Source organism: Sturnus vulgaris, chromosome 9 (assembly GCF_052056855.1).
Source record: "Sturnus vulgaris isolate bStuVul1 chromosome 9, bStuVul1.hap1, whole genome shotgun sequence".
Lineage (NCBI taxonomy): Eukaryota > Metazoa > Chordata > Aves > Passeriformes > Sturnidae > Sturnus > Sturnus vulgaris.
The window spans coordinates 23,936,852-23,956,045 of NC_142251.1; the positions used below are offsets into that span (position 1 = coordinate 23,936,852).

The 19,194-nt window shown below is 44.0% G+C and overlaps 2 protein-coding genes across 14 annotated transcripts in view; both read left to right on the forward strand.

The window, feature by feature from the left end:
- Positions 1-7,126, forward strand: part of RC3H1 (ring finger and CCCH-type domains 1) — a 61,293-nt gene extending 54,167 nt beyond the window's left edge. For 7 of the 12 annotated variants that reach the window (XM_014886704.2, XM_014886705.2, XM_088170150.1 and 4 more), the window contains one exon: positions 245-7,126. In XM_014886704.2, coding sequence (XP_014742190.1) covers positions 245-398 — 154 coding nt within the window. In that variant the 3' untranslated portion in view covers positions 399-7,126. The remainder of the gene's footprint in view (positions 1-244) is intronic. The other 5 variants (XM_088170145.1, XM_088170151.1, XM_088170154.1 and 2 more) reach the window with 1 other exon arrangement.
- A 146-nt stretch (positions 7,127-7,272) lies between these two features.
- SERPINC1 (serpin family C member 1) lies at positions 7,273-18,520 on the forward strand. 2 transcript variants are annotated; one of them, XM_014886751.2, is made up of 7 exons: positions 7,273-11,012; positions 14,078-14,456; positions 16,164-16,379; positions 16,693-16,830; positions 16,915-17,308; positions 17,655-17,719; positions 18,007-18,520. In XM_014886751.2, exons 2-7 carry the CDS (start codon positions 14,082-14,084, stop codon positions 18,178-18,180), a joined length of 1,362 nt encoding a protein of 453 aa, XP_014742237.1. In that variant the 5' UTR covers positions 7,273-11,012; positions 14,078-14,081; the 3' UTR covers positions 18,181-18,520. The 2 variants fall into 2 exon arrangements, with proteins under 2 accessions (XP_014742237.1, XP_088026291.1); XM_088170165.1 differs by lacking the exon at positions 7,273-11,012 and adding an exon at positions 12,549-12,711.
- Positions 18,521-19,194: the final 674 nt, after the last annotated feature.

Consider the following 19,194-nt stretch of genomic DNA (forward strand, 5'->3'; position numbering starts at 1 on the left):
TGCTGCACCATCAGATTGACACCTCCAGAGCAGGAACTAATTTTTCCATATGGTGCTGTGAAAGTAATGAAATCAAAACAACTGTTTACATTCTTAAAATTAGGGGGGGAAGAAAAGATAAGTTATTATTAGGTAAGTTAAATATTCTGGAATGTGTACACTGAAGGCTGCTTACTTAAAAATAAAGGAAAAAATCTCAGTAATTGCTTCTTTTCACCCACTTCCCCTTTCTCCTCAACTTCAGCAGTGATGTTCCAAATGGATCAGCTTTGACCCAAGACAACATTGGCCTCCTGTCAAACAATATGGCATCTCTCAGCCTGTCAGAGGACCCCGAGGGAGGAGGAGATGGCCATGACTCCCAGCGAGCGGGAGTGACACCCACATCTGCTCCATGAAGCGAGGCCAGCACACCCTGGAATTCCTTCTGCTGGGGTGTCAGCAGCTTCCATCTTGTGTTTTTTTCCAGGGATGATTGGAGAAACCCAGGAGCAGCAGCAGTAGCAGAGCAGCAGGTCCAGAGGCAATGTGCACAAACACAACTACTAGAAACAAATCCTGCACATAGTTCACATTAACGCATTTTTTAATTAAAAAAATGAAAATTAGCAGTATCTGCAAGCAATTCAAATTAAATTTGTTTTTGTTCTGTGAATGAACTTTATTTTAATAACTTTGGACGCCTTGAATCCCAGGGCTTAAAAAAAAGATATTATATATATATACTCTGTTTGATTAATTGTATGATCTTAATGAAGTAGGTTTTTTTCTTTTATTTTGGTATTATTACATACCCAGTGCATAATTCCTTATTATCTTACTAAAGCAATTTGGCCACTTCCTTGTATGGTTTAAGGGTAAACAAGGAATGAGGGTTGGAGAGTAGCTGTGAATTGCAGTGTCCAAAGATGTGCAGCAAACTTCATGCTTAAAGCAATTCCTTCGACTACAAATGACCGAGTCTTTGCAAAGGTGTGGTTCTTTTTAAAGGCTGGCATTGTTTAAGATCTGTGTATGTTAGAACCTGACAGCTGAGTGTTTGTCAGCCTGCAGTGAATCCACCCTGGATTCCTGTTTCATGGGGGAAGAATCGCACCAAAGTAACCACTGAAGGTGCAGCACAGATCTTGCCAGAAGTATTGAGAAGCAAATTTTGCCTGATAGATCTAATACTTCTCTAAGTGGATGCTTTGTAGGCATAAGTCAGAGAAGTCGTGTCTATTGATTATGTTTTTTAAATTAAAGATTTTGTTCTTGCTGCACATTTTTTTACTTTTTTGGCATATGCTGAGGTAAGATCCTGGATATGAAGACCTATTGAGAGTGATTTTTCAAGTGCTGCTCCCTCTCTACCTTCTTGGCCTGTCCTCATTTTTTTCTTTCTGGGTTCGACTACTAAGTGGGAAAGCACTGGTTATGTAATAAATTACTGCATTGCTTTGGTTGGGTAAAGCGAGAGTTAATAAAGTTTCTTGGGTTTTAGTTTTTTTTTTTTTTCCTTAACCTTAACTCCTGCTGAGGTTATAGCAACCTTGGGCTAAGCTTTGCATTCATCATACTGTTAAATGAAACAAAAGGGGGGTGGGAGGGGATACAGTCTCACTATTGCCTACCAGTAGGAGAGTCCAAACAAAAGACTCTTTTGAGTAGCAATTATTTAATTTGCCCAGTCAAGGCACCGCGTTTATATACTATTTCACATTGAATTTGATTATGCCCTACAGACCTGGCTGGTCAAGGATTTGATACACATATTGGCTTGGGATTCGAGCTTTCTTTTTTATTTAAATAAAAATTTATATATAAATATATATATACATATATACATAGTTATATCTGTATATATATTGGGTATGTTTTAAGAATTTTTTCGCATGAGCGCAGCTGTTGTGATCAAATGTCTGGGAGGTAGAAGCACTGAATGAAAATAAAAGCATTTTTCACCACATCCCCCCACACTTTCCATGTGTCTTAACACGGGTTTATTTCGCTCTTCGTTGAACTTTGGCCTCTTAATTGCCTGGAGTAGTTTGAAGCTTGCTTTTTTCTAATGCCTCTTTTAACTTTTGGCAAAGAATCAACTTTGCACTGAAACAGCTTCATCTCCCCTTGCCCCTATCGATCTGTATCTCCTACTTGAAGCCAAGCATTCCAGCCACTCCCTTGGAGCTGAGCAGAACTGGGGTGATGCAGTTGGGGGAGCCCATCAGGTCTGTTCCTCCCTTCTCTGCTCTGGGCATGAGGAGGATGAAGGTCTTTTCCTGGCTGCCTGCTCCCAAGTCACCTGACAGGCCCTGGGCCCTCTCATCCTTCGGTGCAGAGCACCACGCTCAGGTCAGCCTCTTACTCAATTTTAATTAGTTTGCTCCTTCCTGCTGTGTCGTCATTAGCACAGGGAACTCATCTTAGTCAAGATAATTAGTGCAATATTCTAATCCAGGAGGACAAGCCCAGAATGTGCCTTTTTTTGACTGTAGTAATTGTGGATGTAAAATTAATTTTCAAAGATGGTTATGATAGGTTGGACACTGCAGATTCATTTGTAATACTAGAAAGAAAATCTAGAGGGACAAAAACCTCCTCATGTTTTATTTTCTAGTTCCCTCACCAATTAGGGATTATTCTTTTCTCCACTTTTTCTCCTGGAATTCTTCAGTAAGCACTATTTAGATTGCTGGCCTACATATGATGAATGCTTTTAAAATCTGTGGATTAGAAGGAAGACCTTACTGGGGTATTTTTTTTCCTTCGTCCAGCCCTCTGTGCTGTACTTTGTGCATAGGATTTTTTTTTCCTTCGTCCAGCTCTCTGTGCTGTACTTTGTGCATAATGTCCTTGTTGTGATCAATGTATCCAGGTGAATGCCCTGTTTGCCCAGAATTATAGTTTGGCTTGTTAAATAGTTTGTTTAATATCTACTAACAGTATTGATTTTCGACTTCGTTTCATCCCCCTCCTCCTCTTACCCTTTTTCTGCTGTTTTTACAAAAGTTTAGTTGATTAAACAAATCAAACAGCAAAATGCAGTGCATGCTTTTAAGTTTTTTCTGGAAACTGCACCTAAAATGTTCCGGTTTTGTGGAAAAACTGGGAGACCATGGGGGACAGATAGCTCTGTATGTAGTGGCAGCATTGATGTTTACAGCTAACAAGTGTGAAAATGTCTGGAGTGACTCTATCTTGCTGCACTCATTCCTGTAGCCCATCATAGTCCCAGTCATACAGGAGTTCTGGCCACCTCAGTGAAATTGGTCTTGGCTACCAAGTGATTTAGTTCCTTCTGTTGGGCAAGAGGAAGCAGTATTGCCATGGTGTCAGGCACTGCTGTGTCCTTTGGTAGGTAGGTTAAATTTTCTGCTGCACCAGACATCTCTGAACCCTCATCGATATCTGAATTTCAGCCAGATGGACAGCATGGACAAACCTTCAGAATAGGAAGCTTCAAGTGGTAGGTTAAGCTTCAGTGTGTCAGTGATTCAGTCAGTATATAGATGATATCTGTTTATTCTGTGGTGTTATTTCCCTCCTTCTGTCAGCATCTCATCTGTCTGTCCTGTGACCTAGTTATTTTTTCTTAATAGGAGAAGTTTAAAGTTTTTCTTCTGCCCTTCTTGCATGCTGTCCCATTTCAAAGTAGGACTTTTTTTCTGTAGATCAGAGCACCTTTCAAGCTAGCAGCACTTTTATCCCTGTTCTTCTCAAGTTCTGCTCTGTGTAGTTTTTTCTGAGCCGTCTCTCCCCTTTTTGTGTCTTTTTCTCCTGTGGCTTGCCCATCCACCCTCCCTGATTGTGTAACAGTGACAGCTTGCTGCCTCAAAACAGAGCATTCAAATGAATTCGCTTAGCCAATAACTTCTGTGAAGTTGCCTTTTCTAATGGTGTTATTACTCAGTGATGCACAAATGTGATATTGCCCCTACTGGTAGGCAAACGGGGGATCTGTATAAACATGGTAAACTGCTGTTTTTGTTTAAAGGAGAGCCAAAGACTTGTGCTTTACACTTTTTTTCCCCCTGGTGTAGCCATTTTGATTGTCAGACATTTGCGTAGGGTACTGTGAGTTGACTGTATTATCCTAATAACAATTTCCAGAAGTTAATGATTGTCAAGCCTTGCCCATGCATTGAATTGTGGAAAATCATTCCATTAAGTCATACAATTTGCAATGTACTGAGATGTATCTGAGGTGTTGTGATGTGTTTTCAGTCTTCCATGCACTCTCAGCTGACTGAATGGCTCATTTAGAGAAGGAGAAGGAACATAGAAATGTTATAATCCCTGAAGCCTTGTTTTTAAGTGTTTCTAAATTAAATACTAATTGAAAATTTCTTCAGTTATAGTAAAAGATAAATCTGTGTTACAAATGTGACTGACTTTTAAATCCACTGGGACGGAAAAGAATTGTGAAACACTAGCATTGCATTAAATTAGATGTGGAAGAACCAAACTTGTGATGATATTGTCTCTTGGCAGCATGGACTGAGTAAGGTGGGGCAAATTTTTTATTAGAAAGGGCCACAAGTGAAGTTTTGATTGATAATACAAGAAAGCTGATGGCATTCCCCTTCCTTGAGCTACTCAAATTCTCACACACTTGTTTACTAAAGTTTTTAGGTTCAAAGAGAAATCTCTTAAAATCTGAGTAGCATAAACCCTCATTTCCATTGCCATTTATAATTTTTGGACTATAACAAACCACACTGACAAGACAGTCATCTGAAAGACCTCCAGTATGAAGTTTTTTTCTGGAGTGGCTCTTTCAGACCTGCTTTTATGGTCCAAGAAATGCCATGCCAGTGTTCAGGAGGCTCAACAGCAGGAGTGCCAGCCACCTTCTCCGCTCAAAAATGGGAGAAAAGACTCAAACATATGCAGCGTGCAAGCTTTTGTTCTTGTCTGTGTGTGTATGGAGAAGTGTTTTTGGTCATAGGATAGATAGAAGGAACACAGAGCAGTGCTGCTGAGGCATGATGTTACATTCATATTCAAATTTTGTAAGCATTCACTTTCCAAAACACAGCCTTCCATTCCTGCCTCCTAACGTTGCTGATTTAAAAACAACCCAAAAGAAGTTAGCATGTCAGCAACTTAATTTCTTGTATCACAATAAATCAGTTCCCCCGAGGGGAAAAAAGAGAGCAACATGGTAATGGAGTTATGAACTGGAAAACCATTCACCTTGCTTGAGTATGTGTAAACTGAATTTCTGAGGAAAAATGAAGCAGCTCTTCTAAGCCACAGCTATGGTGCCAAGAGATGGGTGGTAAATCAGCATACAAATTATTCTGTAACACAAATTGATTTGCTCTCAATTCAAATTGACTCTTAATTCCCAATGAAGTTTTTGACATTTTTTCATTTCCATAGTCAGCTGTTACCAACTGCATTATTTTCTGTTGGAATGTCAGGGGATGACAGAGACTAGAGTTAAGTTAATTCTAGTTATACAACATAAGAAAGGGATTTGGGGAAATGTTATCCCAGCACAGTGTCCTTCTATAGTTAACATGTGGCCTTTATTCTTCTGTAGGAAGAAGAATGTAACTGCTTAGTGTTGTCACAGTCTTTGAAGCACTTCTTGTGATGCAAGTAGAGCCTTGGTTAGCAGAGAAAGGAGAACAAACTTAACATTTATTTTCTTTATAATTTTATTTCCTATTGGCAAGTGTAATGTTATGCCATGGGGAAGCAAAGAGGCTGCAGCTTTTTCTGAAATTTCCTAATGTAAAGAGTGCATTGCAATGTGGGTTTGTCTGCATCAGGAACATCGCAGTCATTTAATGTTTAAAATATGTGGCCATAATAATCAAAATTGGATGCCTGTAGCTTAGTAACATGAGTAATTAACTGATCTTTCCCAGGCAATCTTTGCAATTCCAGTGAGTTTGTGTATGATTTTTAGTGCTAATTGCAAGATGTTCAGCAGTTGGGAAGGTTTAGGTGCCTAACTTCATCCGGCAAGGCAGCTTTGCTTGGATATACTGGTTGGATGTTTTCATATGCCAGGAAAAAACTGTTTTGAAGATCTGCAAGTTTTAGGAAAACGCAATTGTCCGCTTCAATTTGAAAAATACAGCATTGGAAGAGACAGAAGCAACAGGTAGTGCAGTCTCTGGAAATAAAAAGCATTAGACATGATGGAATTACATGTGAAATGTATATGGGGTAAATGTATCTGTAAGTGGAAAAAAAATATTGTGGAGTACTTGATGCTCAAGAAATTATTTGCTTCTTTGTAATGTTAAAAATATTTTATTAATAGTTCTGTGGCAGACACTACTCACAAGTCTTTGGCATCCAAACCAGATTGTATATCAGATGGATCCCACAACTGGATGTGTGCACTGACCTCTTTATTTGTAGCTTTTAAAAATGAATCTGGCAGCAGCCTTTGATAAATGCATGAAGCAACCTCGTTCACATCAAGCTGCTGCACAGCTCCCAATTGGTGCTGTTCATCTGCAGCCTCTCTTAAGTGACGCTGATCAACATGGGCAAAACGAATCACTTTTACAGTTTTTCCTAATTTTAAGGAGTTCCCATTCCCCCTTTAGCCTCAGTTTGCTGTGTAAGCAGCTTCCATGCTAAAAGGATCTTTCCTTGAAGTCAGCAAGTGTTCTGTAGCTTGGCTATTTTTCTCTATTTTCTCTAACTGGTAGCGTTGTGTTAAGCTCTTCCCCCCCTTGTATTTGTTGCTGTGGGGAGGAAGAGGTGAAGCAAGACTTGTGTGAGAGGAGGGAGGAAGAATTGTGGGATCTGTATGACAGCTCCCACTTCTTCTTTGAAATCATCCACTTCCAGTTGTGGGATTTCTCGATACATGATTTTTTTTTGTGGTTATTGTAAGTCTAATTTTCTTTGATCTTGTTAGTTCCTTACAAGTCTCCCCGAGACATTCTGCAGTCATTATCACCTTTTTGGGTGGAGTTTATTTTATTTTTTGGGTTGTTTGTTTGTTTTGTTTTTTAAATAACTTTTTAACATTGGTGCATATATGCTTGGGATAGAGCTCATGTAATTATCCAATCGTATTGATTGTATGTGATTGTGCCCTGCAGAGGTATATTTAACAAAAAATAAAATAAAGGATAGTCTAGGTAATAAAGGAGACCATGAAATTTGTTGAGTCAGGTTATGAACTATTTCTTAAATTTATTTAGGATCCTAAATAAGTGAAATTCCATCTGTTGTTCTCATGAATCAGTGCTAAACAAAATATTCATTCTCTCCTTGTGTTTTTCCTTGCTTTTCTTCTCCTTCTGCTGTTTTCTTCTATTCCTGTTTCTCTTTCCCATAAACAAAATTCTCAATCCTTCATGGGAGTGGCTGACTCTGGGTTGATATTGTGGATATTTATTGTTTGTAACTATCAAAACATTCTGAATAGGAGTAGAGCTAAAGTAGAATGTATGAGAATTCCATAAATTGAATTCTTTGCAGGTTCAGGGGAATTATGAAGTCTTGTTCATACAGGCCTGGTCATGAAAGAGATGTTCAGAGGTACATGGGCAATTGCTATGTCTTTTCCAGGAAAGTTTAGATGCTTTGCTACCTTTTGGGAAAACTGAGATAAGAAGAAAGTTCTCTATATCCAACTCCCTGTGTCTTTACTCCTACAGTATACTTTGTAGACTTGAAAGAAAAATCTTCTAGATACTCTGCTGAAGTGGGATAGAATGCATTGAAGGAGGCAAAAGGCAAGAGGATCAGAGATTTTAAAATCAGTATTGGTCTCCTTTATTTAATTCTCAGACCTATAGAGCCAATGGTGTCACTTTTGTGTGAAAGACCAAGGCAGTGGAGACCTACTGTACGTGGATAGCAGTTATATAGAAAAAGCCATATGTTGAAATGCTATTTCTTCTTCCCTCTTCACCTTGCTTTTCTCCCTCTTAAAGCTGACTCAACCTCACCTTTCTCTCACAGAATGTCTGAGGGTCCTTTGAATTGCAGATTGAACAAAAAAAGTTGGAAAATGATTCACTATTTGGTTTGTAAATAGATGGAAGTGTCTACAAAGTCTTACCTGCTTTTCTGTCAGCATTTATATTAAGTGATAAATTAATGAAGAACACTTTGAAATATCTCTTGTTTTCTGTCTGGGATGAAGGTATATTCTTCTAAATTTTGTGGGAGATGTGAGACTGTTGGACCATCTGAGTAAGATTTTCATCAGCTCAGGGTGTGTGTGTTCTCTGCCAGGCTGGAGCATAAGAGATGCCAAATAGCAGAGAAGCCATGGCTCCTGGGTTTGGTCTGCTCTCTTCTGACTTCACCTATAAACAAAGTGGCTCCTTCACTTGTTCACCAGAGGTGATCAAGAAAAGATAATCAGTTTTGTTAATTGCTCAGAGTGTACGTATTTGAAAAGCAAACCAGACCCTTCAGAGCAAGGACTGAGCAGGATTTGTCTCATGTTGAGCCTGGTTTGGAACTTGCCTTAAAGTGAGAATAAGTTTTGCACCACAGTCTGCTTTGTGGTTTTAAGTCTTCTCCTTTCACACCTTTTTGTGGTCTTTAATAAGTCATTGTCTGTAAATCTGAAACTGGATGAAGCTGCTGCTTCACTAAGAAATTGTTCCTTCTCCTACTCCAGGGCATGCACAGCCTTCTGCCCCTCAAGTTTGTGCATAATGTTCATTACCATTGTGTTTATTGTTGTTGAGCCTGGGCACCATGGATCAAGGTAAGGTGTGTTTTGCTGGGCTGAAGCCCAACACTGCTCATTATTAGGCCCCTCACACTTCCACACTTAATTGCTGGATGAATCGAAACATTGAGTTCCTATAAAGGAATTGTATTTATTGGGAAATCCAGCAGAAAACTGGATTCAGTTTCAGTTGGTGATGATTTCCTTACCCTTTCTCCCACTAGTCTGAAGATTTAGGATCCTCATGTAGTTAGTGACTCACTTCAGAAGGGAAAAAAAGAGCTGAATTCCTACAGTGGCTGGCTTTTAAAAGGAAGATGTGAAGCACTGTGGAGAGTCAGATCCCTCTGGAAGGAAGTGGTAGGTGCATCAAGAGAGATTGGGGGAAACTTGCTAGGTTTCTTTATGTGGAAAAGAGGGGAGACCAGGCTCAAGTGGATGGTACCTGCTGGAATTTTTTCCCCTTTGGATATGGATAGCGGGATAGGAAGAATCTTGAAAAGCCTAGCTCATGAGATTCCTTGATCCCATCTTGCTCTGTGAGTGCAAGAGTCATTTTCCCTGTGCACAGCCATGAAACTCAACAGTGAACACCCAAAGCACAAAACAAAATTAAAGCCATTTATGTTCCTCCTCACCAATCGGGTTTGTTTAAGAACTGTTTCTTTCCAGCTAAGATGTGTCCAGTTGTTTCTGTAACCTCCTTCCTCCCAGCTGTGAACTCCAAATCCCTGTCTCCAGGACTAAACAAGTGGGAGAGACTAAAACCAAAGCTTGATGCTTCATCTGTCTTGCCACAGGCTGCCAGGTTTTGGTCCTTGATGGTTTTGAGCCTCTGATCTCTGCTTTGTGTCTGAGAGCAGCAGCTTTGGGAGAAAACCTGCCCCTGTATTAGAACAAACAAGGCATGTAACAGTTTGTATTAAGACACTGGCCATCTTGGGTGCTTCCACAGGCATAGCTCTGCTCAAATGCGAGTGCTGAGTGGTTGTTTAGAGCTAAACCAGCCATAAATTACCAATTACCTGCTGCATTCAAAAGATAGATTTACTCAGCTACCCTAGAATAAATGCCTTGGGAGCTCTGTGGGATGTGCATAGTTGTTCACTTTAGGTTTTACTGCTTTAAATTACCTCTGAGCACTGGGTAAATGGAAACCTGTGCTTGGATGTCTGCCTGGCTGTGAAGCATCCCTGATCACTTTGAAAACCCTGAGATCTGTGAGCATGTCGGTTCCATCAAAAAATTAAACCAGCAGCCACCTGAAGTAACAAGGTACAGTATGTGAGTCCTTCCTTTCTCATGGAGGATGTTTTTTATATTACCCTTTAATTTATCTCCACAATCTCTGTCCCAATTAACCATGTTCCATACTGATACAGTAAAGTATTTTACTTAACCCAAAGCAGTTTGCAATTGCATTTTCCATTAAGGGAAAACGTTCCTCTTACTGGAGGCCAGGAACAGGATGGCTCCAGCACGTGCTGAGCCAGCCTGCTCCTGGGATTTGAAATTCAGGGGGCAATGCTGCAGAATTCAGGTGTTCAGTCCTGCTCACTACTCTGCTTTGTGAATCTGGACAGAGTTGGGGGATCTGCTGTTAATCCTCAGCTTTCCAGCTGTGCAAGTAGAAAGTCACAGAATCACAGAATATCCTGGACTGGAAGGTACCCACCAGGATCACAGAGTTTAACTCCTAACCCTGCACAGACACTCCAACAACCCCACCCTGTGCTGAAAGTGTTGTCCAAATGCTTCTGGAGCTCTGGCAGTCTTGAGGCTGTAACCATTCCTTGGGGAGCCTGTTGCAGGTGAGTGTGTTTAAGATGGGATGTATTTGAAGCTGTAGAATGTGTAGTGGGGCAATTTTTCCCAACTTATGTCTGTTCAGGAAATGGGGAGCAGGTGAAAGGGCTTGGGACAGATGGGGGAAACATTTTGCTTAGCTACAAGATCCCAAAATTACATCGAGAAATAGCTTATATAATTTTTATTCAAACTCTTGAAGGGTTTGAGGCTTTTCTTATGGGATAAGCAGTTCAATTTCTGTCAGCAGAAAGTGAGGGCCTGTGGCACTCGCATGGGATAGGTGGTCAAACTCTCCTTTGTCAGATTGAACTTTAAAACCTCTTTCAAACTAAACATTGCCTCTTTTTTTACTACTCTTTGCTTAACCTTCGGCAGCTGGTCATCAGCCTTTGGCCTTAGCATCCTACTCCCCTCCCACCATCCCCTGCTGCCATCTCAGCTCTGTTTGAGCACAGAAATTCAGTGGGGAAACTGCTTTGAGCTCAAGGAAGACTGTTCTCTCAAAAATTTGCATTTACCTCCTGAAAGCAGAAGGCTGGAGGTACAGGGGCAGGTAAGAGAAACAGATGCCACTCATCTTTCATTGTTAATTAATTCCTTGAAACTGCTTCTTTTCCCTTAGTAGGAGCCTATGAATTTGAGCTGCTGCCACAGTGCTTTTTGCTGTATTAGAGAGGGTCCTCCCACTCTAGCTGTCATGATGGCTGGTTTTCTCAATTGTCAGGCTTGACTTATCTCCAGCCTGCTGCAATTGTGGTGTGGAGGGCAGTTAATAAAGTCAGGATGCCCTGATAATTGCTGGCTGTGAAAGAGCACTGCTGGTTTGCTCTAGACTCTGGTTTTGGGGTGTGAGGCAGTGGGGAAGTTTTCTAAAGAGCCTAAATTAATCTCAAAATGGCTTGAGCTATTTTACATGAGCTGGGCTGTGTAGCATGGTGCGTGGGTGCTGTGGGACATTCCCACCACTACCAGTAGCCCCAGTAGGTTCAGTAGGGTGAGTGCTGGGGGTCTGCACGCCCAGTTAATCATCGTGTCCTGCAGCCATGGTACAGTGGGATGGAAATGGTGTGTGCTGGTGAGAGCCCAACCATGTTGCACAACAGCTGAGGGGTCAGGAGTTTCTCGATGCTTCCCCAGAGCCTTCTGATTTTGAGCTGAATCAGCAACTTATTTCTTGGCTTTCTGCACTTTTTGTTGCTTCACCCTTGTAAGAACCTTTTCTAATTTCTACATTCCCCCTTGCCAGTAACCCCTTTCAGGCAGTGCTGTTGTGGGAATACTTTTGGTATCCTTCCAGGTTGACACATGTCGGTGCTGCAGAGGAAAAGGGAGGGCTGAAGAGCTGTGGGCTAGGGGGAGTGGGTTTTGGCCAAATGCTACAACAAAGAGCTGGTCTAAGAAACAACAGGGGCTCTTGCCTGTAAGAGACAAGATTGGATGTGTCAGAGGCTGGGTCAACCGTAATGGATGGTAAAGTAGATTTAAGGTACTAGCTTAAAGTCTTGTATCTTACCTGAATTAATGGAGTTGGGACTTTACTGCAGAGAGAAAACAGGGAGTCTTTCTCATTTAATGGGGACAGGGTGAGGATGGAGATGCCCTCTCCACTCTTGTGCTTTGGCTTTTAAATATGAGATTAGATTAGCAGCACTTTGTGTGATGGAAAACACCACGAGCTGCTTCTGGCTTGACAGAAGGAGCTGTTTGTCCTTGTACAGATAGGGTCAGGACAGGCTTTCCCTGGAGGTGAGTGGACTGACAAGGCAGGGACCATGGTGAGGTGGTCCTTTCCATGGTGGGACTGGCTGCAAGTGCATTGGTGCTGCTGGAGCTGCAGGACCAAGTGTGGGTGAGGGAGGGCTGCTGCAGGCAGTGAAGGGCTCTGCTCCTGGCCCCGGGATTGCAGAACTCTGGACTGTGTCTGGCTTGTTGCTGGCTGACTTTTCCTGTGGAATTGAAAGGTTCGGAAGACCAGCACTTCCTGGAGTATTTTCAATTGTCTTAATATTTTTCCTTTCTCTTGGCCTGGGTGTTTTGGTGGGGTTTTTTTTTGGTGTTGTAATTGGCTAACTTCCCTCCCTTTTCAGATTTTTCTTTTTACCCTTTGTGGTGTTGCATCTGTCCTGAACCTTTCACAAGATAATCTGTGTCACTACCTGTGAGAGCTGTGGCCATGGCCTGAGGGAGTTCCTCCAGTTTTGTTGTGCTGTCACACAGCTTTGGCACTCCAGACAGTTTTGGTGTCAGATGAGGTAATTGCTGCTTTTGCAGAGGAACTGGAGCACAAATGAAGTCATTGGCCAAGAGCCCAGGGAGGGGGCTGTGGAAGAACCCAGAGGTCTCCTTCATCCCAGCTCAGCCTTTGAGCTGCTCCTGCTTTCCCCCAGCAGGTGCTGGCCCACCAGCGCTGGAAGATCACACACATGGAGGTCACCAGTGCTAAATGCAGATGATTTTCAATTTAGTTTCTCAGAGGGCAACTCTTGGTAGCCATGGCAGTGAATATGTGGAGACAGGCAGAGAGACTTACTCGACTTAGACACATGTTTGAAAAAAGTGCCCTGTAGCAGGCAAGACCTGGGCAGGCTGCCAGCCCCTCCCAGTGGTTGTTTCCCAAACTGTTGTGGCTGTGGTGCTTGAGCTTCCTCCCAAGGGATGCATAAACAAAGCAGTCATGCAAGGGGCATCTTAGAACCACAGGCCACATGAGGCCTTGCTGCCAGAGCTGGTGGGTGATGGGATTTAGGAGGAAATTATTCCCTGTGAGGGTGGGGAGGCCCTGGCACAGGGTGCCCAGAGAAGCTGTGGCTGCCCCTGGATCCCTGGAAGTGTCCAAGGGAACAACCTGGACTAGGGAAGGTGTCCCTTCCTATGGCAGGGGGTGCAACCAGATGGTATTTAAGGTTCCTTTTAATTGAAACCATTTTGAAGTTCAGTGTGCTATAGCAAAGGGAAAAAATATAAATTATCTCTCTCTTGCTGGCAGATCTTCAGAGACCTGCTTTTGCTGGAACACAGTAATTACCATTAGCCTGCACTCTTTAGGTACCAAGGACAACCAGTGTGCATTGAGGTGGTATGAACTTTGGACAGGAGTTGGTGTGATGCACCAGCTACACCATACATGCTTATCAAGTACAGTTTTTGGGGATTAGAGATGCTCAGTCCATGGAGGGACCAACTTTGGAGACCTTTTCCTTATCACCTTTCTTCTCTGCCGTAGTGTCTCCTACATCAGTAACTGAAAAGTGCTGTAAAGCTGGGGTGAGCCTGGCAGGGTCCTTAACGCTGTAGCCACCTCACTGGCCAATGAGGAGGACTCAAAAGTTCAAAACATCCATTTTGGTACAAACTTATCAGGGCTGAACCTGCTGCTTAAAAAAGGTCGCTGGGAAAACAGTGGTTTTAGTATATTGCTTCTAACAGCATTGGGTGCTCAAGGCAGGCTTGTCCTCCTGCTAGCTGTGTGTCCTCCTTTATCCTGCAGATCCAGGGCCAAAGGATGATTGGGGAGGACTGTGGGGCTCCTGTCACTGCGATGGTGGCTGGAACGGGCTGTGGCAGCAGCGTGGGTTTCACAGACAAGCAGCACAGTCTAAGCTCTCTCTCTGGTTCCAGGACAATGCATCTCTTGGTGGTGTGCCTGCTCAGTGTGTGGGGGCTGGCTGCCCCTGAGCACTACTCTGTGGAAGACATCTGCACTGCAAAGCCACGTGACATCCCAGTGAACCCCATCTGCATCTATCGCAACCCTGACAAGAAGCTCCAGGAGGGTGAGGGGCAGGAGCCAGCAAAGGACAAGCTCCCAGAGTCCACCAACCCCCGGGTCTGGGAGCTGTCAAAAGCCAATTCTCGGTTTGCTGTCGTCTTCTACAAGTACCTGGCTGACTCCAAGGACAACGGGGAAAACATCTTCATGTCACCCCTCAGCATTTCCACAGCCTTTGCCATGACCAAGCTCGGAGCCTGTGGCAGCACCCTCCAGCAGCTCATGGAGGTTGGTGGAGATTCCTCAGCCTTTTCCTGTAGCAGGTCTGAAAGACAGGAAAGGTGATCATGGCTAATGGCTCCTCTCAGGGTCAGGATGGTTCCTTGCCTTGGGAAGGAAATCCCAAGTTGGAACGACCTTAAAACTCATCTCGTTCCACCTTCTGCCATGGGCAGGGACACCTTCCACTGGACCAGGTCTCTGGATTTATTTAGATCCCAGCTCTTTCCCCTTACTCCCTATTTGGATCCAGCATTCCTGGGTTTGAGAGCTTAGTTGTCATCTGGAGGAAAGGAAGCCCATTTGGAAGGTGAGGGAAAGGAATGGCAACAGTTTGCTTCTTGCAGATTGAGCTAACCTTTTCCTTATGTAAAAAGCAGGAAAAGCCAGGATATGAAGTCCCATTGGCAGAGAACTTTTTCACATTCCTTCTCTCTCTTCCTTGGGACAAAAATCAGACACATGGGAGACCTGGCAGTCCACCTGACTTCCAGGGCAGGGGAGCCTGTACATGGGGAGCCTCTTCCTCCACCTGCTGGCTCTATATTTATGGGATAGTTCTGATCCCAGACTAAGAGGTTCTGGCTCTTCCATGTGACTAATTTAACTCCCTGCCTGTCCCAGCATTCTTGTCAATGTCAGACACACTCATCTGACAACTCACCTGCTATGTGGGGCTTGATGCTACCCATACCTTTTTCTCCAATTGGAGACTTCAGCCCAGAGGAGCATTTCTCCCTGCTATGAGGTGGTGTGAATCAAACTGCTCTGCTTGTCCCCTCTGTTGATGTCCTTACAGATCCTACCTCTGGAATAAATAATGCTGGTCTCCTGTCATCCATACAGCGTGAGTGGAGCAGCAATAACCACATCTCCAAAATCTTCACTTGTGTGTTCCTCTCTTGGCAGCCCTTCCCACTGGAGGGAAACCTTTTTCCATTGAGCCACCTATACCTGCAATCCTAATCCCCCTTTTTCCTATGAAATGGCTGCTAACACAAACTTTGCCTTACAGGAAACAGTGCCAAAGATCTTGGAGGTCCATAAAGAGCAATGTGCTGTGGGATTTTCTGTGCCTTAAAGCCCTGAGGTTGGATAGCAGCAGACAATTCATAATTGTCCTTCCAGAGAACAGATAAAAGATTCCCTGTGCTGCAAAAATCTACCCTCAAAATGATTGCTACATATTCCCACTCCCTGTAAAAATAGATATGATGCACCAGATGTACTCAACAGGCTATGAGAATTCCTCCTGGGAAGGAGCAGCCTTTAGCACTGTCACAGGAGGGTTTAGCACATGTGAGTCCACCCATGACCTGGTATGACCCAAGAGCTGCTTTAGGCCCTGTGGGTGCAATGCTCATCTCTGGAGTGTGGTAAGGGGTTATGAACACTGTTAATTTTAACAGCACTTAAAGGGGAAGCTGAGGCCAGTCAAAGGCAGGGTATAGAGAGCAAGAAAACTGGTGTTGGAAAGAGGAGCAGCACGTCCACATCTGAGCAGAGTTTAATCCTCCATTTGGATTCTCCAAAGGGGGTCTTGGGCTGGTGATGTGTTGATTTTCCATAGATTTGGGTTCCCACACATGGAGGGTGAAGCTCTGAGGGCTTGCAGATTTGTTGCTGTTGAGGCAAAGGCTGCACCACCATTTCCTCTGGGGCCCAGGAGTGCAAGAGCCTCCTCATGGATTCCTTGTTGTTGTTTGGCTTGTCCAGGTCTTTCGATTTGACACCATTTCAGAGAAGACATCAGATCAGATCCATTTCTTCTTTGCCAAGCTGAACTGCCGCCTTTACAGGAAAGCAAACAAATCCTCAGAGCTGGTGTCAGCCAACCGTCTCTTTGGGGAGAAATCTTTGGTCTTTAATGAGACTTACCAGAACATCAGTGAAATTGTTTATGGAGCAAAACTCTGGCCCTTGAACTTCAAAGTAAGTTTGAACCACTCAGAGTTTTGCTTTTTTTGTTTGGTTCCACCCCACACCCCTAGTCTATCCTTGTCTTTTGCCCAGAAGAACTGCTCTGCTCTGGGTGTGTGGGACACGAGTGAAAGCAACATGAGAATCTGGGATGCAAGCTCCTCTTGCTTCAGCTCACCTTAACCACAGCCATGTCCCCATTCATCATACCTAAGCTTCATTGTCCTCCCCCAGCACATACTCTGTAAACCTGTCTCATGCAGAAGGGGTACAAAGAGGTGTTTTAAAACACTTGGCTTAACCATTTTTTGGTCTCTTCCTTTAGGAGAAGCCAGAACTTTCCAGGCAGATCATTAATGAGTGGGTGGCTAATAAGACAGAGAGGCGCATTACAGAAGTGATCCCAGAAAGTGGTATTGATGATCTCACTGTCTTGGTCCTGGTCAACACCATTTATTTTAAGGTACAGCTAACAAAACTGGGGAGCAGCACACTTCCCTGGAAGGAGACATGGTGCTCATATTTGTTTTCCCCCTCTCCTTTTTAGGGGCACTGGAAATCACAGTTCCCAGCTCCAAACACAAAACTGGATGTATTTCATAAAGCCAGTGGTGAGACCTGCCAAGTCCCAACTATGTACCAGGAGTCCAAGTTCCACTACGCACTCATCCCCCAGGACAAAGTCCAGGTGCTGGAGCTGCCTTACAAAGGAGATGATATCACGATGGTGCTGGTCCTGCCCAGTGTTGGGACACGGCTGGAGGAGGTGGAGCGAGACCTGACATCAGAGAAACTGCAGGGCTGGATAGATTCCATGAAGGAGATGTCCCTCTTTGTGTACCTCCCTCGCTTCCGCGTTGAGGACAGCTTCAGTGTCAAGGAAAAGCTGAGGAAAATGGGGCTGGAGGATCTCTTCAGTCCAGAAAACGCCAGACTCCCAGGTGAGATGTGGAGATAGGGCAGTGCAGGGTAGGGGTGAGGGACAGCCATTTCTCCCTACATGGCAGGGCAGTAGGTGCAGCACATGAGGAATGAGAACATGAAAGCATTTGTAGGTTGCTGCAGTCAGTGAAGGACTCTCTGGCCAAGTCCCACCATGGACACTCAGCCCTGCTCTGCGCTGAGGACATGGCAGTTTAGCAGTCAGTTGCACATGGAGGAGGAGGTTTTTTGTTTTAGGACAGCCATACCTTCTGCCTGATCCCAGGTGATAAAGGATGGGAATGTGTTCTGTCTTGAGCTGTGTCTAGACTCACGCTTTGACCTTTGCATAATTTTGTATTTCAGGTATCGTTGCAGAGGGTCGCACAGACCTGTACGTGTCTGAAGCTTTCCACAAAGCCTTCCTTGAGGTGAGCCTTGTTTTGTGCCAGCATGTCTTCCTCTTAAAGACTTAATTATTTTTTTAAAAAGTCTTTTAAGGATAGGAAAATTAAAACTTAATGTTGATATTTGTAACAAGTGCTTTTTAAAAACAAGTATTAAAGGGAAAATAATAGCTCTGAATCTACAGTTCACTTCTCAGCAGCCTGGGGCTTTGGAGGGAGGCTGGCCCCTGCTTTCTGTAGAGGAGGAGGGTGAGCCCTCTCCATGCTGCACGATGCTGTATTTTAATCCCATCTTCTCCCTTGGTTGGCAGGTGAATGAAGAAGGCAGCGAGGCCTCAGCTGCTACAGCTGTCACCATCTCTGGCCGTTCCTTCCCTATGAACAGAAAAATTTTCAATGCCAACAGGCCCTTCCTGCTTTTCATCCGGGAAGCTGCCCTCAACACCATCATCTTCATGGGCAGGATAGCTGATCCTTGCTCCTAAAGGGGCTGGTAGGGCCTCACTTCTCCCTCCTCTGCCTTGGGAAAAGGGGATGTGGGGTATTGCCACAAAGCATGGGCTGCTCCTAGGGTGGTTGGTCTTGCTGTTTGGTGCCAGCTGCAGGGAGGGACTGCACTCAGCTGGGCTGCCCCTGCTTTTCCCTGCCATATCAGGTGAGGGGACTCATAGGTCACCTCACCTGTCCTGTCCTCTGTGGCAAGGAAAGCTGAATTTCATCTGGCACCAGTATTTTTGTGGCACCCAAGTCCAGCATTGCTGTCCTTCCTGTGCCCAACCCTCTGTAACTCTGATGGCTTGGTTCATTAAAACCTATAGATCTGTATGTAATAGACTGCTCTCTGAATGCACAGTTTACACTAAGCCACTTACTAGACTTCTTAAAAATTCTTTTCTAACAAATGGGGCCCCATACCAGAAAGGTGAGTGGAACAGAAGCAGCCACAAGGCTTGTGCTGGCTGGGCTAGGAACACCCTTCTGCAGCTCCATGCAGGTAGAAGAGCTGCCAAACCTCTGTGCCCTGCTTGCCAGCAGCTCTGGTGTGTCCTGTGTGCCCCAGCACTGAGAGGCACAGCGACAGTCTTCCATAGCCAAGGCTTTGAAACTTGTTTAAGGTTAAGATTTCATGTAACAGTTACTGTAGCAGCAGTGCCCATGAACCATGACAGTGCCCAGGTAAGGTAACCAGTACCTGTAGCTGTGTTAAAAATATATTATTTCACCTGCAAATTTACTCCAGGATCTGAGGTGTCCTGGCCTGCTGCCAGGCCACACGTGATTAGACCTCTTGTCCTCTCAGGCTGGCTGTACTGCTGTAGGATCTTTGGCAGGGCTGTCCTGAAGATGCAGACGATTTCTCCATTTCAATAGCTGTTCAAACCAAACAGACAGTGAAAGCACAGTTCCTGTCCTCAGGAAGTGATGGAAATGGTGTGTGCAGACAGTGGGTTGCACAAAATATCCACCTTAGTAAAGGCTTCTGTTGGCAGGAATTGCCA

Bases quoted from the DNA above. Each gene is read 5' to 3' on its own strand.
- SERPINC1 (XM_088170165.1), top strand. The intron at 16,831-16,914 runs GTACAGCTAACA...TCTCCTTTTTAG, and splicing joins TCAACACCATTTATTTTAAG to GGGCACTGGAAATCACAGTT. The intron at 17,309-17,654 runs GTGAGATGTGGA...TTTGTATTTCAG, and splicing joins AGAAAACGCCAGACTCCCAG to GTATCGTTGCAGAGGGTCGC.